This window comes from Chiroxiphia lanceolata, chromosome W, assembly GCF_009829145.1.
Source record: "Chiroxiphia lanceolata isolate bChiLan1 chromosome W, bChiLan1.pri, whole genome shotgun sequence".
Lineage (NCBI taxonomy): Eukaryota > Metazoa > Chordata > Aves > Passeriformes > Pipridae > Chiroxiphia > Chiroxiphia lanceolata.
Genome location: NC_045670.1, coordinates 703,000 through 723,024, shown reverse-complemented (window position 1 = coordinate 723,024; position 20,025 = coordinate 703,000). Strand labels below are relative to the sequence as shown.

General features: G+C 40.7%; 1 protein-coding gene across 2 annotated transcripts in view; it reads right to left on the bottom strand.

Annotated features, from left to right (window-relative positions):
- LOC116780088 (ceramide transfer protein-like) overlaps window positions 1-20,025 on the bottom strand; it is a 129,005-nt gene that overhangs the window by 27,249 nt on the left and 81,731 nt on the right. For both annotated transcript variants that reach the window (XM_032674571.1, XM_032674570.1), the window contains exons 6-7: window positions 18,839-18,922; window positions 10,985-11,142 (exon numbers count right to left, since the gene is read on the bottom strand). In XM_032674571.1, the coding sequence (XP_032530462.1) occupies window positions 10,985-11,142; window positions 18,839-18,922 (242 nt within the window). The remainder of the gene's footprint in view (window positions 1-10,984; window positions 11,143-18,838; window positions 18,923-20,025) is intronic.

Sequence of the window (20,025 nt, the reverse complement as noted above, 5' to 3'; positions counted from 1 at the left end):
GGTTGTAAGTAGCTAAAACTGCCTAAATGCTTTTTTATGTAGGGCAAATGATATGTCGGGCAAATGATATGTCAGGCAAATGATAGTGGAGAAGAAGGTCTATCTGGGGGGTTACCCAGAACAAGTCAGTCAACCAGATAGATCACAAATTCAGGTGTTAGAAAGAAGGGCAATTGTAGTGGGTGATTCCCTTCTGAGGGGATCTGAGGGCCCTGTATGCTGACTTGACCCATCCTACAGGGAAGTCTGCTGCTTCCCTGGGGCCCGGGTAAGAGAGATGACCAGGAGACTACCTGGACTGATTTGGCCCACTGCTGGTTGTCCAGGTCGGCAGCGATGAGGTTGATGAGAGAAGTCGTAGGGCAATCAAAAAGGAGGATTTCAGGGCACTGGGGCAATTGGTTGAAGGGACAGGAGCACAGGTGGTGTTTTCCTCAATTCCTTCAGTAGCAGGGAAGAATGCTGAAAGGAACAGGAGTACCCACATGATCAACATGTGGCTTAAAGGCTGGTGCCATTGGTGGAAATTTAGCTTTTGCAATCATGGGGCAGTTTATACAGCATCAGGCCTGCTGGAGACAGATGGAGTTCACCTGTCTAACAGGAGGAAAGGATTCTAGCCCGTGAGTTGGCAGGATTGATGGAAAGGGTTTTAAACTAGGTTTGAAGAGGGAAGGGGATAAGACCAGGCTCGCTAGAGATGAGCCTAGAGGTGGCATGCTTGTGTCAGGGGTGAAATCAATAGCCCAGCTGAAGTGCATCTACACCAATGCACACAGTATGGGCAACAAACAGGCGGAGCTGGAGGTCAGTGTGCAGCACGAAAGCTATGGCGTAGTTGCTATCACTGGGATGACTCACATAACTGGAGTGCTGCAATGGATGGCTACAAGCTCTTCAGAAGGGAAAGGCGAGGAAGGAGAGGCGGTAAAATGGCTCTGTACATAAGGGAGTGTTTTGGCTATATAGAGTTCAAGGATAGTGACAATAAGGTTGAGTGCCTATGGGTAAGAATCAGGGGGAAGGCCAACAAGGCTGACATCCTGGTGGGAGACTGTTATAGACCACCCAACCAAGATGAAGAGGCAGACGAAGTATTCTATAAGCGGCTCTCTGATGTTTCACAATTGCTAGCCCTTGTTCTTGTGGGAGAGTAACTTGCTGGGTGCCTGCTGGAAACTGATGGCAAAAAGGCACTAAAAAGAGTTAACAATGATTCAGCTGGTATACCTTGTCCTGTTTGCTCTACCTGTTTTGCTAGAAGAACATTTTAGGAGCACTGGTTAATATCATGTTCTGTTCTGATCACTGGACCAAAGGCCTTATTATGGAAAGAATAGGAGTAGTATACACACGGTAATAAATTAGGTAAACTAGATGTTTGAACAAGATATAGAAGGCCCGAAGCTAGGATTTTGCAAGCTTGAAGAATTCAGGTCACCTAAGAAGAGGTCAATTTGAGGAAGACTGGCGACCACCAGAGGGATGAAGACTTGAGGAGAAGACCCCCACAGTAGAAGACTGCGCATGCCTGGAAAGACTCCGTCCAGAGACTAGCCTACTTATTAATATGTATGTTAAATGATGTAACCATGTATCTAAAGGGTATAAAATGGCTTACTTTTGCACTTTCAAGTCGAGCAAGTTTGTCCAGTGCGAACTGACTTGCTCCCAACGTTGAATAAACAATTACCTTGCTGCTTAAAGATGCAAAGTCTCTGAGCAGTTAATCATTCCGAGGTTTTTCGGCATCAATTCTCAACACAGCAGAGAGGAGGCAGTCTAGGAGGTTCCTGGAGTGTGTGGAAGAGAACTTCCTGACTGTCGTGGGGAGGAGTGGAAGGCTTAGACAAAGTTTATTAGAGAAGCCCTCTCGTTGAGCTGTGAGGTGCAGAAAGGACCCCTTTGCTTTCTAGACTCCTTCTCAGAGAGGAGCCTGGGTGTGGCTGGACCCAATCTTAGCCTCAGATTTTGTCAACGGTTTAAATTTAAGGAAATATAGAGGTGTGATTATACCACTTTTGTCCTGCAGGTCTTAATGATGGCAAATAAGATATATTTATATTAAATGAATTATTTATTATGAAAAATGAAAAGGCAAATGAACAGATGAAAGATCTTAATCAGAATTATTTACTACACAGTATAAAAGCTAAAAACTACTAATAGTATAGTATAAGATAGGATAGTATAGTGCACTATGTCAAAGCAATTATATTAAAGCAATTATAATAAGGCAATTGTATCAAAGCTAGCAAAATAAACAATCGTTAAATAGAGATTGATGTAACTCACCACACAACGATAGTAGGCAGATTTCACTTAACCCCTGGGGAGTAACCATGAAGAGGCATCCCTGCTTCACAGAGAAGCTCCATACACTTCAAGAAAGTATGTGGAAGAAAGTTGGACTGGGCTTTTATAGTTATAAAGTGATTGACTGTCATTCACATATCTCCAGGCCAGCTAGCAGCTTATCTGTCAAATCCTGCTTCAAAAAGCAGGATATGTGTTTGAAGTTTGGGGAATCAGGTTGGTTTTAGCATAACTGAACACTAAAAGCAGCACCATGGCAACAACCAGCCATAACTAACCACTGATAGCTTGCTTTGTTTGAATTCTCTGACCAAATTCCAAGCCTAGGCAGATAAGCCCTATCAAGGCAGAGCATCCTACTACACTGACACAGATGGTAAGTGAACCTACCAGGGATGGTGCCCCGCTAGACCTGCTGTTTACAAACAGAGGAGGGCTGGTGGGAGATGTGGTGGTCAGAGGTCGTCTTGGGCATAGCAACCATGAAATGATAGAGTTTTCGATTCTTGATGCAACTTAAAACCTTTCATCTATTTAAAAAACAGGGTTTCAAGAGAAAGATACTCACTTCATAGCACTATACTCATCTCAAGCCAAATTGTAGTCAGCTCCAGATTCAACAAATTCTGATGAACTTGAGCTTTTTAATATTAGAAATAATTTAAGACAGGTATAATTTTGAAATATATTTGCTCCAAGTTCAGTAGACATAAATCTCATCTTTAGGCTAAACTGGTCCTCTACAAGATGGAGACTGTATAATTTTGTGACGTAGCAGGACTCTCACTAATCACATTTGTGTTTTGCTGCCAAGTAAAACATGGTTCTGAAGCTAGTGAAGTGCGGAGGCTGGAGAGGGAAGGAGTGCAAACTGGATTACAATGGTACTTACACAACTTGTAAAACACTCATTGCTTTTAGCCACTGACAGAGGTCCTGTTCTTCCTATGACAAACCTGCACAGCACAGGGCCTGCGGAGTGAATCTGCTGATATACAAAGGACAACCTTGACGCTGCACCTTTCAGTTCTTCTAGCTGGTCTTTTACAGACACTGGACAGACTTACAAGAGCTTTAAAAACCTCCCAGATAGAACAAACACAAACAGCTGCCCAGTTTAATATAATTTTCCCCTCTAACCTCTCAGAGAAAATATTCTGAACTTCATCATCTTCTAATATTTATTTCCTTTTCGGAGCAGCATAAGCATCTATCCAAGAAACCCAAGAGTACACAGATCAACATCATTCTCCTCCTACATCTATTTATCAGATGACAGAGTAATTTATTTTTGCTCAGGCCCAGATTTATAGAAGAGACTTTTACAGAGCCATGTTTAATCACTAAAACAACAAGGTGAAAAAAACAAAACAAAAGAAACCCTACAACTGAAGCGGAATAATGTTAGCAAAGGTCTGAATACATTCAACTGCTGTCTTTAAATTCTTGTGCAGGGTGTAGGTGTCAAGGTGTTGGTTGTGGGGGGCTGCAGGAGTGGCCTCTGCAGGAGGTAGCCAGGGTCTGTCCTGTGTCAGATAGGCTCCAAAACAGACCCACCACAGGACACAGTTGAGCCCATCCACCAAATGCATGGAACCTCTGTGAAAATGTGTTTAAGAGCAAAAAACAGTCCAGGGAGAGAGGAGGGGGAACAAAAAGTGAGAAACAGAGGGAATGCCAAGGCCAGAAGAGAATGATGAGGAAGAGTTCCAGGGAAGAGAATATATCCACACTGTAGCCCATGGAGGACCCTGCACTGGAGCAGAGGGACATTTCCTGAAGGAACCATGTTCCATGGAGGACTCCAACTGAAGCAGAGTTTTCCCAGAGGACTACAACCCTGAAAAGGACCTGTGCTGGAGCAGGGGAAAAGTATGAGGGGAAGGAGTGGCAGAAACTAAGTGTTTTGGATTGACCTCCAACCCTCCACTCCCCACCTCCCACCCCCCAACACTCTGCATTCCTTGGGGCTAGCAAACAGGGGGATAGAGGGGCCTGCAGTGAAAGAGTGAAGTTGAGACTGGGAAATGGGGGAAGAAAGCTGTTTTAGTGTTTGTCTTTTTGTTTCCTGCTAACTGTACCTATTTTAACCAGCAACAGATTTTCTGCCATGACAAGAACTGGTAAGCAATCTTCCTGTCTTGATTTGTGAGCTTTCTCATCCTATTCCCCCCCCCACCACTCACTCCAGTCCTGCTGGATGGGGTGCTAAGTGAGCAGTTGGGTGGGCATTTGGCTGTTAGCCAAGGCTAACCCATCATGATTTTATATTATTTAATTCAATCAAAATCTCCTCACCTAAAAGGCTAGGAATTAGAGGAATCCAAATAAAAAAGGTCATTTTATATTAGAATTACAGTACTTCACCGTGAGTGTGCTGTAAACCCCAGAAAATTTCACTGACAAGTGTGACAAAGTTGCAGGTCTACCAAAACTTAAAATCTCCAAGTTTTTAGAATCACAGAATACTCTGAGATGAAAGGGACCCACAAGGATCACCAAATCCAACTCTAAAGTGAATGGCACGACCCATATGGGGATAAAACCCACGACCTTGGGGTTATTAACACCATGCTCTAATCAACTGAGCTAATGCTTTTGCTATTTTAATTTCTGGAAAACCAAGTCCAAATAAGCTTGTGATCCCCTTTAAAAAGTATTTACTCACGGTGTATGAGGTGGTATGTTGCTGTATGAGTGCCTATGGGTAAGAATCGGGGGAAGGCTCACAAGGCAGATATCTTGGTGGGATTCTGTTACAGACCAGCCAACCAGGACAAAGAGGCAAATGAAGTCTTCTATAAGCGGTTCTCTGATGTTTCATGATCACTAGCCCTTGTACTTGTGGGGGACTTTAACTTGCTGGATGTCTCCTGGAAACTCAACACAGCAGAGAGGAGTCAGTTTTTGATTCTTGGTGAAGTAAGGAGGGGGGCGTCAACGAAACCTAGACCTTGGACTTCCGGATGGTGGACTTTGGTCTGTTCAAGACACTGGTTCAGAGAGTCCCCTGGTAAACAGTCCGTAATAACAAAGGGGTCCAGGAAGGCTGGACATACTTTAAGAAGGAAATCTTAAAGGTGCCAGGAGCAGGTCGTCCCCTCTGTGCTGAAAGACAAGCCGTCGGGGAAGAAGACTGGCCTGACTGAACAGGGATCTTTCGCAGGAACTCAGGGGAAAAAAGAGGGTTTATGACCTTTGGAAGAAGGGGCAGACAACTCAGGAAGAGTACAAGGATGTCGTTAGGTCATGCAGAGAAAAAATTAGAAAGGCGAAAGCTCAACTAGAACTCAATCTGACCACTGCTGTGAAAGATAATAAAAGTGTTTTTATAAATACATCAACAGCAACAGGAGGGCCGAGGAAAATCTCCATCCTTTATTGGATGCAGGGGGGAATATAGTCACCAAGGATGAGGAAAAGGTTGAGGTGCTTAATGCCTTCTTTGCCTCAGTCTTTAACAGTAAGACCGGTTATCCTCAGGGCAATCAGCCCCCTGAGCTGGGAGACAGGGACAAGGAGCAGAATAGACCCCCTGTAATCCAGGAGGAAGTAGTTAGTGACCTGCTGTGCCACTTAGACACTCACAAGTCTATGGGGCTGGATAAGATTCACCTGAGGGTGCTGAGGGAGCTGACTGAAGAGCTCACTAAGCCGCTCTCCATCATTTATCAGCAGTCCTGGCTTTTGTAAGTTTTTAGTGTCCTTGCCTCCAAAATAAACCTTTTTGAACCCTTTCCATTGCCTTGGCATTTTTGGGGAAAGTACCTGCGTATATTTTACCTTACACACGACTTGGACAGGTGCACTCTTCGCTGGCTGGATGGCCGGGCCCAGAGAGTGGTGGTGAATGGTGCTGTATCCAGTTGGTGGCTGGTCACTAGTGGGGTTCCCCAATGCTCAGTATTGGGACCAGTCCTGTTTAAGTAAGTTTGCCATACAACACCAAGTTGGGTGGGAGTGTTGATCTGCTGGAGGGTAGGAAGGCTCTGCAGAGGGATCTGGACAGGTTGAATTGATGGGCCAAGGCCAATTGTATGAGGTTCAACAAGGCCCAGTGCTGGGTCCTGCACCTGAGTCACAATAACCCCATGCAGCACTACAGGCTGGGTGAAGAGTGGCTGGAAAGCTGCCCAGTGGAAAAGGGACTTGGGGTGTTGGCTGACAGTCAGCTGAACATAAGCCAGCAGTGTGCCCAGGTGGCCAAGAAAGCCAACGGCATCCTGGTCTGTACCAGAAATGGTGTGGCCAGCAGGACCAGGGAAGTGATTGTCCCTCTGTACTCGGCACAGGTGAGGCTGCACCTCAAGTACTGTGTCCAGTTCTGAGCCCTTCCATTACAAGAAGGACACTGAGGGCCTGGAGCATGTCCAGAGAATGGCAACGAAGCTGGTGAAGGGTCTAGAGAATAAGTCATATCAGAAGCGGCTGAGGGAGCTGGGGTTGTTTAACCTGGAGACGAGGCTCAGGGGAGACTTTATTGCTCTCTACAACTACCTGAAAGGAGGTTGTAGCAAGGTGGGGGTTGGTCTCTTCTCCCAATCATCTAGAGATAGGACAAGAGGAAGTAACCTCAAGCTGTGCCGGGGGAGGTTCAGGTTGGACACCAGAAAGAATTTCTTCAGGGAAAGGGTTGTTAAGCATTGGAACGGACTGCCCAGGGAGGCAGTGGAGTCACCATCCCTGGAGGTGTTCAAGAAATGACTGGACGTGGCACTTAGTGCTATGGTCTTAAGTTGACAAGGTGGTGATTGGTCAAAGGTGGGACTCAATGATCTTAGAGGTCTTTTCCAATCTAAATGATTCTGTAATTCTGTATGAGTGAAATTTAGGTTTGAATGTTTAACTGCTTGCAGTTGAAAACAAGTGCTTTAACATTAGTCCACAGAAGAAGAAAAAATATGACAACTTATCTAAACCAAATTCTATACTAACATATTATTCTGTAATAACATACTCGTAAGAAAAAATTCACTTCATCCATGCTCTAAGCCAAGTCTGATCAGCATGAGTGAACTGTGTTTGCTCAGCGTGGAATAGAGAAGGCTTTTGTGGGGGAACTTAATAGTAACCTTTCAATAACTCCGAGGAGGTCATCAACAAATGGAGCCAGAGTCTTCGCAGTAGTCTATAGTAGGAAGAGGAAAACCAATAGGCAGATACCGGAATAAGAGGTGCTCCAAGTGAATATATATCAACAGCTGAGCATCAGAACAGGCTGCTCAGAAAGGCTGTGCAGTCTTCAACCTTGGAGACTTGAAATCAGACTTGATAAATCCATAAGCAACCCAGTCTGATTCAAACTGTCCTTCCTTTAAGCAGGAGGTTGGGCTAGAGACCTCTTGAGGTCTCTTCCAACCTGAATTACCCTACAATCCTATGAATAAGCTTGAAGTCTTAGGTCTGCTATAATTCCTCCAACTACCTAGATGAAGCAATAATAAATTAAGTGTTGACAGAAGTCACAACACTGTTAGATAGGACCAGGTCTTTGACCAGGTCTTTGACGTACGGACAAAGAAGAGCCGGGAGACATGGGCAAGGATTCAAACATGGATGTGTTTTGTCTGAATGACTTCACTCTTTGAACTGTGTACCCCTAACACATATGAGTGAAAGTATTATTAAACATGTGAACGTGCTACCCAGGGAAATTGTGGAGTCACCATCCCTGGAGGTGTTCAAGAAGTGACTGGACATGGCACTTACTGCCATGGTCTAGTTGAAAAGGTGGTTAGTCAAAGTTTGGACTTGATCTCAGAGGTCTTTTTCAACCTGAATGATTCTGTGTTTCTGATTCTCTAACACCTTTTTATGGATGGGGTTTCCAAGCTGATACCTTTCTTGTATACAGTTGTTATGACCCTCCCCAGAAAAAGGTAGGGGGGTAACCCAGGTTCTTATCAATAATTCCCTTGGGGTGGATTAGAGTGAAACGACACTGAATAATCGGTGTCTGAAAACATATATTGGTAAGGTTTATTTTAACAATTTTGTATCAACAGCTATGCTAGCGTTTTGGGTGTTGTCATTATCAACAGGTATGCTAGCATTTTGGGTGTTGTCATATAACAACGTGGCATAGAGATAACCTTTGGGGGAATAACCTTTGGGGGGGGGAGAAAATGCATAGGGGAGAGAAAGACAGGATAAGAGTAAGGGAGAGTAAGGAAAAAGAAGAGAGTGGAAAAAACATATATAGTCACTGCCCACGGGGTCCAGCGATGACACTTGGTAGTTGCCGCTTCCATGTCTGTCAGTTGAAGTGGTGACCTTGATCTACTGGGGGTGAAGGACGGAAGCCCCCATACGCCAAGAAGTTATGAGTTATTATATCCATGGTTAGTGTTCACGGGCCATGCCTTGAGCCTCCAACCTCTCCCTGGGCCTGCGCAGAGTTTTTCTGTGTCTGGCCTGGTTCCCGCTTTTCAAGATTGGCAGAGGGGGGGATGGGCTTTGATGGGCCATCAGAGGTATAATGCAAAAGTCAAAAGCCTGCAAACTTGGCTCTTCACTGGAGGGAGGGACGGGCCCAACTGCCCATCAGAGATACAATGCAAAGGTCAAAATCTTGCAAGAGTCTCCTAGAATGCATAAATCACCAACCATTTCAGTCTCTGACAACAGTCCAGAAGCATGGATGAACTGTTTAGTGGAACTATTAATCACAAGCATAAATGACAGTCAAATAAACATACTGCAGAAAAGGTACCTTTAAAAAGTATCAAGCTTATATATTGATATGGAAATAAGGTGTTTTTGTTCTTTCACCCCTCAACTTTTATTTTGTGAACTAAATTAACCAAGCATTGACTATAAGGGTAATATTGGAAGAAAAGGATTTAATTCAAGTGAAGAATATAAGTAATAAGATTTTTTTACTTCTAAGATTACACCTGTTCTTGTAAGTACTAGAGTAGTACTATTAAGATGTGACTTTGATTAAATCTTCAAATGAGGACATTCAGAAATTTCACTTCTTAAGCTTAAATACAGGTTTTGCATAGATATGTCTTTCTCTCTTAAAGGAGAAAATCAGAAAACATTTGTTGTACTTTGTTAAAATGCTTTGACCTCAATGCAATGGATATTTTGGCTACATTTTAAAATTGATCTGTTCATCAAGTCATATCCAGTTGAAATGAAATTTGATCTTCTTTTTAGTGTGTACAACTTAAATAGAAAAGAGAATGAGTCCGTACTGTCAAACTGACTGTAGTAAAAGCATGTTCAAAGTCATCTTAATATTTGTAGTGTATGAATAAGTAAACATTGAAGTTACCAGGAAAATAGTGGTTTGGTTTAGATTTGCATTTAGACGAAATCTAAACAAAAGTGTTTTATGATGCTTTGAGGTGTTGAGACTCTTATAAAATACTGTCTTCAGATTAATGCTCATTAAACACTTCTGAAATTAAATTATAGTATTGTATACCTAAAACTCTTAATTTTTCTTTTAAAAATCCTTTTATTCCCTTACCTGTTCTGTTTTCCCTTGTCAAGCCTTTGAAAGTCTTAAAGTCCATATAAAGAGCCAAAAACCCTTACTTGAGTATTTGCAAAAAACCTAATCAAAACTTCATTATTTGTTTTGTTATACTTAAAATCCAGTGATTTAAGGTAAAATCTCTGCACTGTAACCCAAGTGCAATTCAACTCAAAATGTGTCCAGTATATGTTACCAAAGTTAGGTATACTGCTTAACGCTTGAACTCATATTCTAGAAGAGCCCTGTGTATCCAATGTGAATGTTTTAATAAAAAGCCAAGAGATATTTTAAAACTATGCTTTAAAACAAATAGTAACACTAATTGTTAAAAAACGTGGATGTGTTTTGTCTGAATGACTTCACTCTTTGAACTGTGTACCCCTAACACATATTGAGTAAGATTTGAAATGAGATATACACTATATGGAAACATGTTAAATTAAAAATGAAACAACAATGGTTGAAGGACTGTACAGGACACCAACCAATGATGGCCGGATTCTCGGACCTGAAAAGCCTGAAGTACAACCTAGCCATGCTTCTACCACATCTCATCTGTAGAGAGAGGACACTGCTCCTTTCAAGTTGATATAGTGGTTGAGTAGGCTTACCATGAACTATCACTGCCATAAGAATAACATATAATACCACTCCCACCGCACCCCAAAAATTAACCAATTGGTATAAAACATGAATTAAATGAATCACTTAAGTCTCCTAAAGGTAAGTGAAATAACTGCATTTTAGATCTTTAAAGTTAATACTGGTTGTTCTTCTCAGTTCTGTCACCATTTCTTATCACAAAGCATTTCAGAGATTTGCACATCATTTTGCAAGCATGGATAATTAGGTCTTGCTTAGAGGTCTGCAAGCAATACACTTATTACTGTGGAGTACTATCAGGTTCTTTATAGTATTAAAAATATAGGAATACTATCTGAACAAGGACTGGGAAAAGAAGAATATGATGAATAATGTTACTGTATCACCAACTGTTGGAATGAGGTTTTAACATTTTAAAGAGCAATAAATAATGAAAGCATCTAAAATTAATAAATGCTATACACAGAAATAAAAGTAATACCTGGAATAAAAAACTTTAAACCAACTAATTTGAAATTTCAATTTCAAACTAAAGAAACAAATTTTTCAACAAAAGTAAAAGGAAAATGATCTTACCTTATCTAGCCTTTTTTGCCAGTTTTCTTCACGTTTCACCATGAGTTCAATACAATGAGAGAGTGTAGCAAGGATTCCAGCAGTAGTTGCTTTGAAAGTTATAGCTTCTCCTTTAAAGTCTATGCCATTAATTCCTTTGGGTGTCACATGTGGAAACACTAAAACCAAACACTAATTATTCACTGATAGCTGCCTTTACCTCAAACAAGCATTTTACATATATGCTTTATATCACCACTGTTTGAAGAAAATAGACTGGTTAGAAATTTAATTTAAAAATAAAAAAGTGTTAATTTTCAGCTATTCCCTGGATAAGGAAAGAGATTCAAAAAGAAAAACACATCCCTTCAATTTCATCTTGCTGTACTGTATTTAAAGTCTGCTTGTAATGCTGTATTACTCTGCAAATCATGTGGGTGGAGGGAGTGGGAATACTTTGTAACAGTAGCAGTTTTACAGCTTGAAGTGGGACCTAATTAACACGGAACAACCTTAAAATATATCCGATACAGCACTAAGAAAGAAACAATTTCAAAATGCAATCAAACACCAAAGGTAACATTTCAAGGCTACTTTAAGCAGGTAACTATAGATTTAAAAACTACAACATAAAAAGGTATGATATAAAAGTATTAAATGTGTTGAATTATCCAAGTACTGTGACGTTTTGTAGTTCCAACAACTTCTTCATTATGTCAACCAGACCATCTGTTATAAGGCTATTTAAACAAGTCACTTAAAATGTGTGACAAAAAAGTACATACTCTATGTCAAACTCGTATGTAGGTTGACAGAATACCAAAGCAAACACTATACATTAATGTCAGAAAATATTGGAAAGCAGAACTAACACTCATGTTGAAGCTGAGCCAAGCAAGTTAAAGTAACTCCTGCTATGCCATGGGGCAACCTGATGACTTATCACCCACTTGGATATTGCTTTCTTTTCCCAGTCTGTCAGTTTGTCAATGGGCCACTGTTATGGTTTAAAGAGTAAAAATAAATATTCATGTAAATTTATTCAATATCTGTCTGCAACGGTGTCCTTGGTTAAAAAGGGTTTTCCCCTGGAGTTGGAAAGTGGTTAACTCCAGGGGGGTGGTGTTTCTTGGTGTTGACCCAATCAGTATCCCTGCAAAATTAAAACATATCACACCAGACCGGAAAAGAAGAATGATGACGTAGTTGGAAGAGAAGTAGCCATGTTCTGAGACCACAAGGAGACAGAGGGACCAGGAGCCCCCTGGAGGCCAAGGCCCCACCAATCCCAGTTGAGGGCTACAAGAACTTGGAACAGTGTTAAACTGGGCCAAGTACTGTGGCTAAGAGTTGGGGGAAGTTTCTTCGCTGTGAGTGGACAACCAGAGACATTGAAACAGCAACAGAGCAGCAGTGAACAGAGAACTGTGGCAGAAAGCCAAGAAGATAAGAGGGAAGTAGCAAAGATGGCATGTAGCCAAGCTGAGAGACACAGAGATGTCTGACGGAGACAGAGAGAGAGAGAGGACTAAACTCAATAGAGAGTGTTTGGGGTGAGTCTGATTTTATTTCCCCAAACCTTTGAGACCCCTCCTGGAAGGAGGGGGTGGACTTCTACTTGAAGGGAGTCCTGAAATGCAGCAGCACTGGAGAGAGGAGCTGAGAAGCTCAGAGATGTCCTGGAAGTTGGACTGGGACGGCTGGACGGAATGCGGGGGAAGTGGCCTTGCCCCCCCGCCTGCTGCCACGCTGGCAGTTTGAGACAGAGCAAAGGAGCTCTGGTAGGACGCTTGGGGCAAAGACTGAACTGAGAGCTGCCCTAAACATTCTGACTCAGAAGGAGCTTGAATCCCCTGAGGAAGGGACTGTCGCAAAGATGCCCTGCACTTCATGATATGACATGGTGAAGTGAACCTTGTCCCTGCTTCACAGTCCACAGGAGAGACACCTGGAACCGAAGGACCAAGGGGTGAGAGAAGAACACCTTGTGTGTAATGGAGAGAGAGAGAGATTCCAGCTATGACAACTCCAGTTATGACTACTACTTTGAAGAGGAGAGACACTGCTGCCCTGAAAGTGGAAAGGATCTTTCCTTCTTCCCTTCTGAACTTTTATTGGAGGGAAAGGAGATTTGATCTAATGTAAATATATTGCTTTATCATAGGAGAGATAGTTAGAATTGTGTATATAATGTATTATAGTATTTATTTGTGTAACAATTTGTCATGGTTAGAGAGTCCCAAAATTCAATTCCCTAGTCCAAGCCCCCCTCCCTCATCTCAGCCCAGTGTAAGATGGTTTTTCCAGACACCACACGAGACTCAAAATGGGGGGAAAGGGATATACATTACAATGACTGTACAAAATAAATACTACATTATATACAATCTTAACTATCTCTACCATGACAAAATAGTATTCACAATGGATCCAATCTCTTCTCCCCTCCAAATAAAAGTCCAGGAGGGAAGAAGGAAAAGATCCTTTCTACTCTCAGAGCAGCAATGTCTCAAGGGCAACAGGCTCTCTCTCTCTCTTTCTGTGCAGCAGTTGCAGCTGGATCTCTGCCAGTACACACGAGGGGGGTATCCAAGCCCCTCAACCCATTGTCTCCAAGTGAGAGGGTCTTCTTTTCCGTGGGCTGCGTTCACCTGGACAACAGTCGTTTCACCATGTCATGCCACGAAGCACAGGGGTCTTCGTGATGGTCTATATCTTCAGGGGATTCAAGCCCCCTTTGCAGAGCTCCGTGCTCTGTCTCAAGGCAGTGGGGGGGCCAAGATCATCCCCTCCACATTCCTTCTCTGAACTTTTCAGCTGCTTTCTGCAGTGTTGTAGCACTCCAAGACTAAAAGTCCATCATCCTCCTCTCTCTAGGAGGTCTCAGAGGGGTTTGGGGTCTTTTGGTTCAGTTCTTACCCCAAAACTCTGTCTCTGTCTATAGAGCTTAGTCCTGCCCTTTAATGACTAGTCTCAAAGTAGCAGTGATATATACAGAGCTTTCAGTTTCAAAATCAGTGCCATCAAGTTTCAAAATGAAATCTTGCATCAGGAAATCTATAGGTTAAAGCTGAAGGCTAATAGAAAAGTGTTCTTATCATTGTAACTGCTCTTCTTGCCTGGTGATCAAACTGCATGTAGCCAACTGAAAGAAGCAGGAGTATGATTTTTCTTCTACTTCAACATCTTCCAAGTGGTTTCTTTTTAATTATCCTGTTTCTTAAGAATTTTGCTTTATTCATGAATTGTTTTCTCTTGCCTTTCTTATAGTGGATTTTTCATAACATGCTTTAGCCTTCTTCAATAGCTCTTCAACCCTTCTCTCCCACACACCTCTATGTCTGTTAGGATAGATCAGTTTTGCCTTCTTGTTCCTAAGATGTTGTTTGTACTACTTTCACAGATGTCCCAAAAATCACCTGTTCAATCAAATCTGTTTTCCACTGAAATGGAAGACTAGTTTTAAAAGATGGTAAGTAGAAAAACAAAATTTCTTTATCTTTTCCATTTTATGCCACTTTAACATCGTATGTCACTAAACTAATTCTAAATGAAAGAGAAATGATTTAGTGCACAACCCATTTATTGATACCTACTGTTTTTTATATTCTGTGGATAGCAATATATATATAATTAGTTTATAGCAAATATAAACTATTTATTAGCAAATATAATTAGTTTTCCTCTAAAAATAACTTCATCATTTCAGCAATATATTGGTGAATATTCTTCCTCCATTCAAAGCATTAAAATCCACCACAAATCCCACTGTGTTTTATATCAAATTTCTTTCAGCCTCTGTACCATTTCCATCTTTTTAGTTTCAGTACAAAACCACATTCTGTCTTCAAAGAGGTTCCCTTAAGTGCCACCTGCTGCTCTTATTCTTACATAATTTAAACCCAAATACACTCATTTTCCTGAGCAGATGAATGGCAATGCTTCCTGATCAATATTCTTCATTCTTATATTCAAAGATCCCAATGAGTAAATATGAATCAGCCAGGCTCTCCCTTGGTGCTTTATACAAATGATCATTGTTTCAGTTACCAGATTTTCTAATTGGAAAGTGAGCAATAAATTTTAATACCTTCTAATACCTTCATAGTGCTCTTTTTAACTTTCACTCAAAGATCCTAGAGAACACAGAAAAGAAAAAACCTGTTGTCATGGTTTGAGAGCCCCAAAATTCAATTCCCTAGTCTAAGCCCCCTCCCACATCTCAACCTAATGTGAGATGGTTTTTTCCAGACACCACACGAGACTCAAATGGGGGAAAGGGAATATATATTACAATGACTGTACAAATAAATACTACAATACATTATATACAACCTTAATTATCTCTACCATGACATAAGTATTTACAATGGATCAAATCTCTTCTCCCCTCCAAATAAAAGTCCAGGAGGGAAGAAGGAAAAGATCCCTTTCCACTCTCAGAGCAGCAATGTCTCTAAGCAGGTTCTCTTCTTCTATGCAGCAGTTGTAACTGGATTGTCTCTGCCAGTACACACGAGGGGTATCCAAGCCCCTCGGCCTGTCGTCTTCAAGCGAGGGTCTTCTCTTCCATGGACTGTGTAGCACGGACAAAACTCTCTTCACCACGGTCATATCATGGGGTGTAAGACCCCCATGAAGGTCCCTTCCTCAGGGGATTCACCCCTGAGTCAGAACATCTCTGGCAGCTTTCAGTTGGAAGCCTTTGCCTCAAGAGTTCTACCAGAGCTCCTGTACTCTGTCTCAGGCTACCAGTTTGGCAGCAGCGGCGAGGGGAGGCCAAGGTCATCCCCTCTGCATTCCTTCTCCGTCCCGGTCCAGCTTTCCAGGATGCTTTGAGCTTCTCAGCTCTTCTCTGCAGTGCATGTTGCACTTCACCCTTCCCTTCCAGGAGGTGAGGGGTCTCCAAGGAGTTTGGGGGTTTTTTTGTTTCAGTTCTTACCCCAAAAACTCTGTCTGTAGAGCTTAGGTCTGCTCTCTCTCTGCTGCTGGTTCTTGTTCTCTTTATCAGACAACTCTGTGTCTTCCTTGGTTGCACGTTTTGTTGCTGCTTCTTCAGTTATCTCTTGGCTCTTAGCCACAATCTCTGGACGCTGCTTCTGCTGCTGCTCTGTCTCTGCTCACTCACAGTGGAGAAAACTTCTTTAGCTTTCAGCTACAGGTACTTAGCCCAGTTTTACGTTGTTCCAAGTCCCTGCAGCCCCCCCTCTGGGGGCTGGGAGGGGCCCAGCCCCCAGTGGGGCTGCTGCTGTTTTTCCTCGTGGCTCCTACAACATGGTTACTTCTTCTACAACAACCTACAACTACCTTCTCTTCCGTTCTGTTTGTGATATTTTGCAGAAGCGCTCATTGGGTAAAACCTCAAAACTTCAAGGGTCACCACCCCCTGGGGTTTTACCATTTTATAACTTCAGGGGGAAAACTGTTTCCCCCCACCACAACAAAATATCATCTTCAGAGCAGTACACAAATCTCTACAGTCATGCTTAACTTTCTCCTCCTACCCAGGGAAGGTGCAGAAGGGAACGAATTTCTAAAGACAATGTGAGTATGGCCCCTTAAATCACTCTTAAATGTAGTGATTTGAGTACTAGATTGGTGCGCTAGTGGTTTGAACAGTAGACTCAAACACTCCTCCTTATCATAGTAGGTTAAATAAGAGGTTGAATCTGTGCTTCCCACTTCCTGGAGCAGTGACTGCACAATAGCTTCATGTTTAGAACAGACAGGCAACCACTTTTCAGCTACAGTTAAAAAGATTGTTCCTGTCCTTTCAGAGACTTCAAGAAGGGAATCTGAAACTTCAGAAACCGAAGAATCTTAACAGTTGCTCTGAGGTAAAGCTTAAGAAAAGGATGAAGTTTAAGATAAATCTTTCATTATCAGTTAGAGTAGTTTTCTGCTCAATACACAGTCATGGGTGTTTCAACTTGAGACACCTACTTCTCCTACTGCATCACTTATGATTCCACTTTAGTCTAATTTTTCATTTCTAATCAAGCTTTGCACCACTCAGCTACTAAATCTTTAATGGATTTAGCCCTCAGAAATCAGAGACACAGAAAAACTAAAATTAAGATAAGACTTTTAATAGAAATAACTGATGGAAAGTAAATTTAATGGAACCAGGATTCATAAGAACTGGAATTAGATGTTTTGCAGAAAGCAAAGGGTTGCAGAAATTATTTTCTGTAGTGAGTTCTAGTAAGTGAGTTTATATACATGTACCCATAATACATAGCAATTTCTTTTTGCAAGAGAAATGTATCACTTCAAATTCCTGTTAAACATGTGAAGTGAAATATAAATGAAGTCACTTTGCATTTAAATGTTCAAAAATGACCAGATGTACTAAAAATACAGATTTTCCTAATGACATTCCACATAACAAATGTGTGTATATATAGTGGATACATCAGAACTTAGATATGAAGAAATGTTCTAAAGGTAAATTAAGCTAAAACTCCTATATCATTCTACAAAAATTAAGTTTGACAAAGACATCTTTTTAAAATGAATCATGCAGTGAAATTAAATTCTCACTTAACATTTTTTAAAGAAGGGGTTTTTTTCAGTTTTCTAAAGTTTGTTCTGACTTAATAGTCCTCACAAATGTATACTTTTATATATACTTTTATATATAAAATAGGATTAGTAGAACTGTGGACTTGCTTACAGGTGAGTGTTGCAAGTTTGTTTATCTTTGTTGATTTATTCAAAACTTCAGTTATACACTACTTAACCTCTGAAATCAACACTACAATTAATCCTTAGCAGAGCATGCACTTTTTATCATTGGAAAAAAATCTACTCATACAATTAATTTTCTGGAAGTATACTGAAACTCCTTCCAATTCCTTTCCTCATAAGAATTTTGGCAATAATCTAGAAAGAGCACTTAAATACAGCAAGGAAACATGCAATACATGGGGAACTAGAGCCAGATAAAAGAAAACAGAAGACAGAAAAGGCTTATTTTGCACATATATTTTTCATATTCTTGAAGAAAGTGTCTACAGTTTTAAAAATGCTTTTGGTAAGTGCTTCTTTTGGAGATTACATCAGATTTGAAACTGTACTGCTTCAAAGTTTTGTGACTCAAAGTCTAACGAATACTGAATTGTTAACAATTATAGAATGGAAATTCGGAAATAATTTCAGTCAGGAAACAAAAGAAAGTATAAGAAGAATATAAATAGATATTTTAAATGCATACACAACTTCTGGCAGACCAGAAGTATCAGATTTCTAAAAAAGCAAGACTTGTGTGAGGAGTTCACATTTACTGAATGGATGCAGTAAGTACAATGACTATAACCAGATCATTTAAGATAAGAATAAAAATCAGAATTCTGTTCAGTATAACATTGAAAAATATAGTTTTAAAAAGTACCAAAAGTATGATAAATGAGATTCAGTAACAATGTTGACTTAATCATTACATAGCCATAGAACTTAGAAAAACCATAATGGGGCACACCTAACTGGAAAAGCATTGTGCTTCACTACACTCCTAAAGCAGGTAATACTTGCAAGAAAAACTGCAATCGCCTGTTACAAATCTCAGTTCCCAATATACAAATGATGCAGCTGTTTCAACAGAATTTTGTAGTGGAAATGGCTTTGGACATAGAATAGGAAATTCCGACTTAACAGTCTTGCATTAATATTTGTGTGAATTAAGAATAACTCAGATTATATAATTCCTTAGCTGTTTTTCATGATTATCTTAACACGAATAAAAGCTTCCTGTCACATACATTCAAATAACTATTCTTGTAATTTTCTGCTTAGAAAAGAACATAAATACCCATCTTGTATCAGGTTTATCATACCATTCATATGAATTGTCAGTGAAAAAGTTGACACACTTACATTTTTCCTTACTGCTGTTACTGTTATATGAAAAATCCCCATCGGAACGCATCACAGGGAAATCATCTTCATCATCTTCTACCACTAAATGTGAGAAAGTGTGTGTTATGGGAGTGAGAAAGTTTTCCCAATTCTTTAGTGTTCAAGAAAGATTTAAGAGCATCTTCATGGTTAAGCAGCATTTAAGATTTTTTTCCTATAACAGTTGTGACACACACGCTCTCCTCTTTTTTTCTGACCACTATCAACATTACTGTCAGAAACCATCAGGAGACTAACATTTGCTCAGTATCAAAATTTAGCACTTGATTTGATGGTAAGAAGAACATTATCTTGGTGTTACAACTGGATAAGCAGGGAACCACAATTGAGCAACTATCTACTCTTACACTAGAAAGTTCTCAAAGAAGTGGAATGGTAATTATCTATTGTTTTCTCACTATCAAAAGTTTCAGGCTGCCAGAACAAACGTGGGAATGAATATAAATGCTTTGGGAGAGTGCATGATCTGGGAAGAACAATTCAGAGATATGTAGACATCCACACCTGAGTCTACTAGGACTTCAAGTGTGCACTCAGTGCTCTAGCTACAGCCAATACATGTCAAGAGCATTCATTATGGCAGAACTTTTGCCTTTTTAAAAGAATTTATTGTTCCTATCAAAGCTAATATGTTATTGTTTTTCAAAATAAAGATAAGAGACTGTCACAGTTTCAGCTGGGATAGAGTTCATTTTCTTCTCAGTAGCTGGTACAGTGCTGTGTTTTGGATTCAGTATGAGAATAACTTTGATAACACATTGATGTTTTGGTTGTTGCTAAGTAGTGCTTACTCTAAGTCAAGGACTTTTTGGTGTCTCATGCTCAACCAGTGAGGAGGTGCACAAAAAGATGGGAGGGAACATAGCTGGGACAGTTGACCTGAACTGGCCGAAGGGATATTCCATACCATAGAATGTTATGTTCGGTATATAAACTGAAGGGAGTTACCTAGAAACAGGGGTTGAATGCGGCTTGGGAACAGGTTGGGCATTGGTCAGCGGGTGGTGAGCAATTGTATTGTGCATCACTTGTCTTTCTTGGGTTTTATCTCCCTCTCCTTCTTATTACAATTATTATTATCTTTTACTTTGTTTCAAATAAACTGTTCTTATCTCAACCCAGGAGTTCTATTTTCTTTTCTGTCC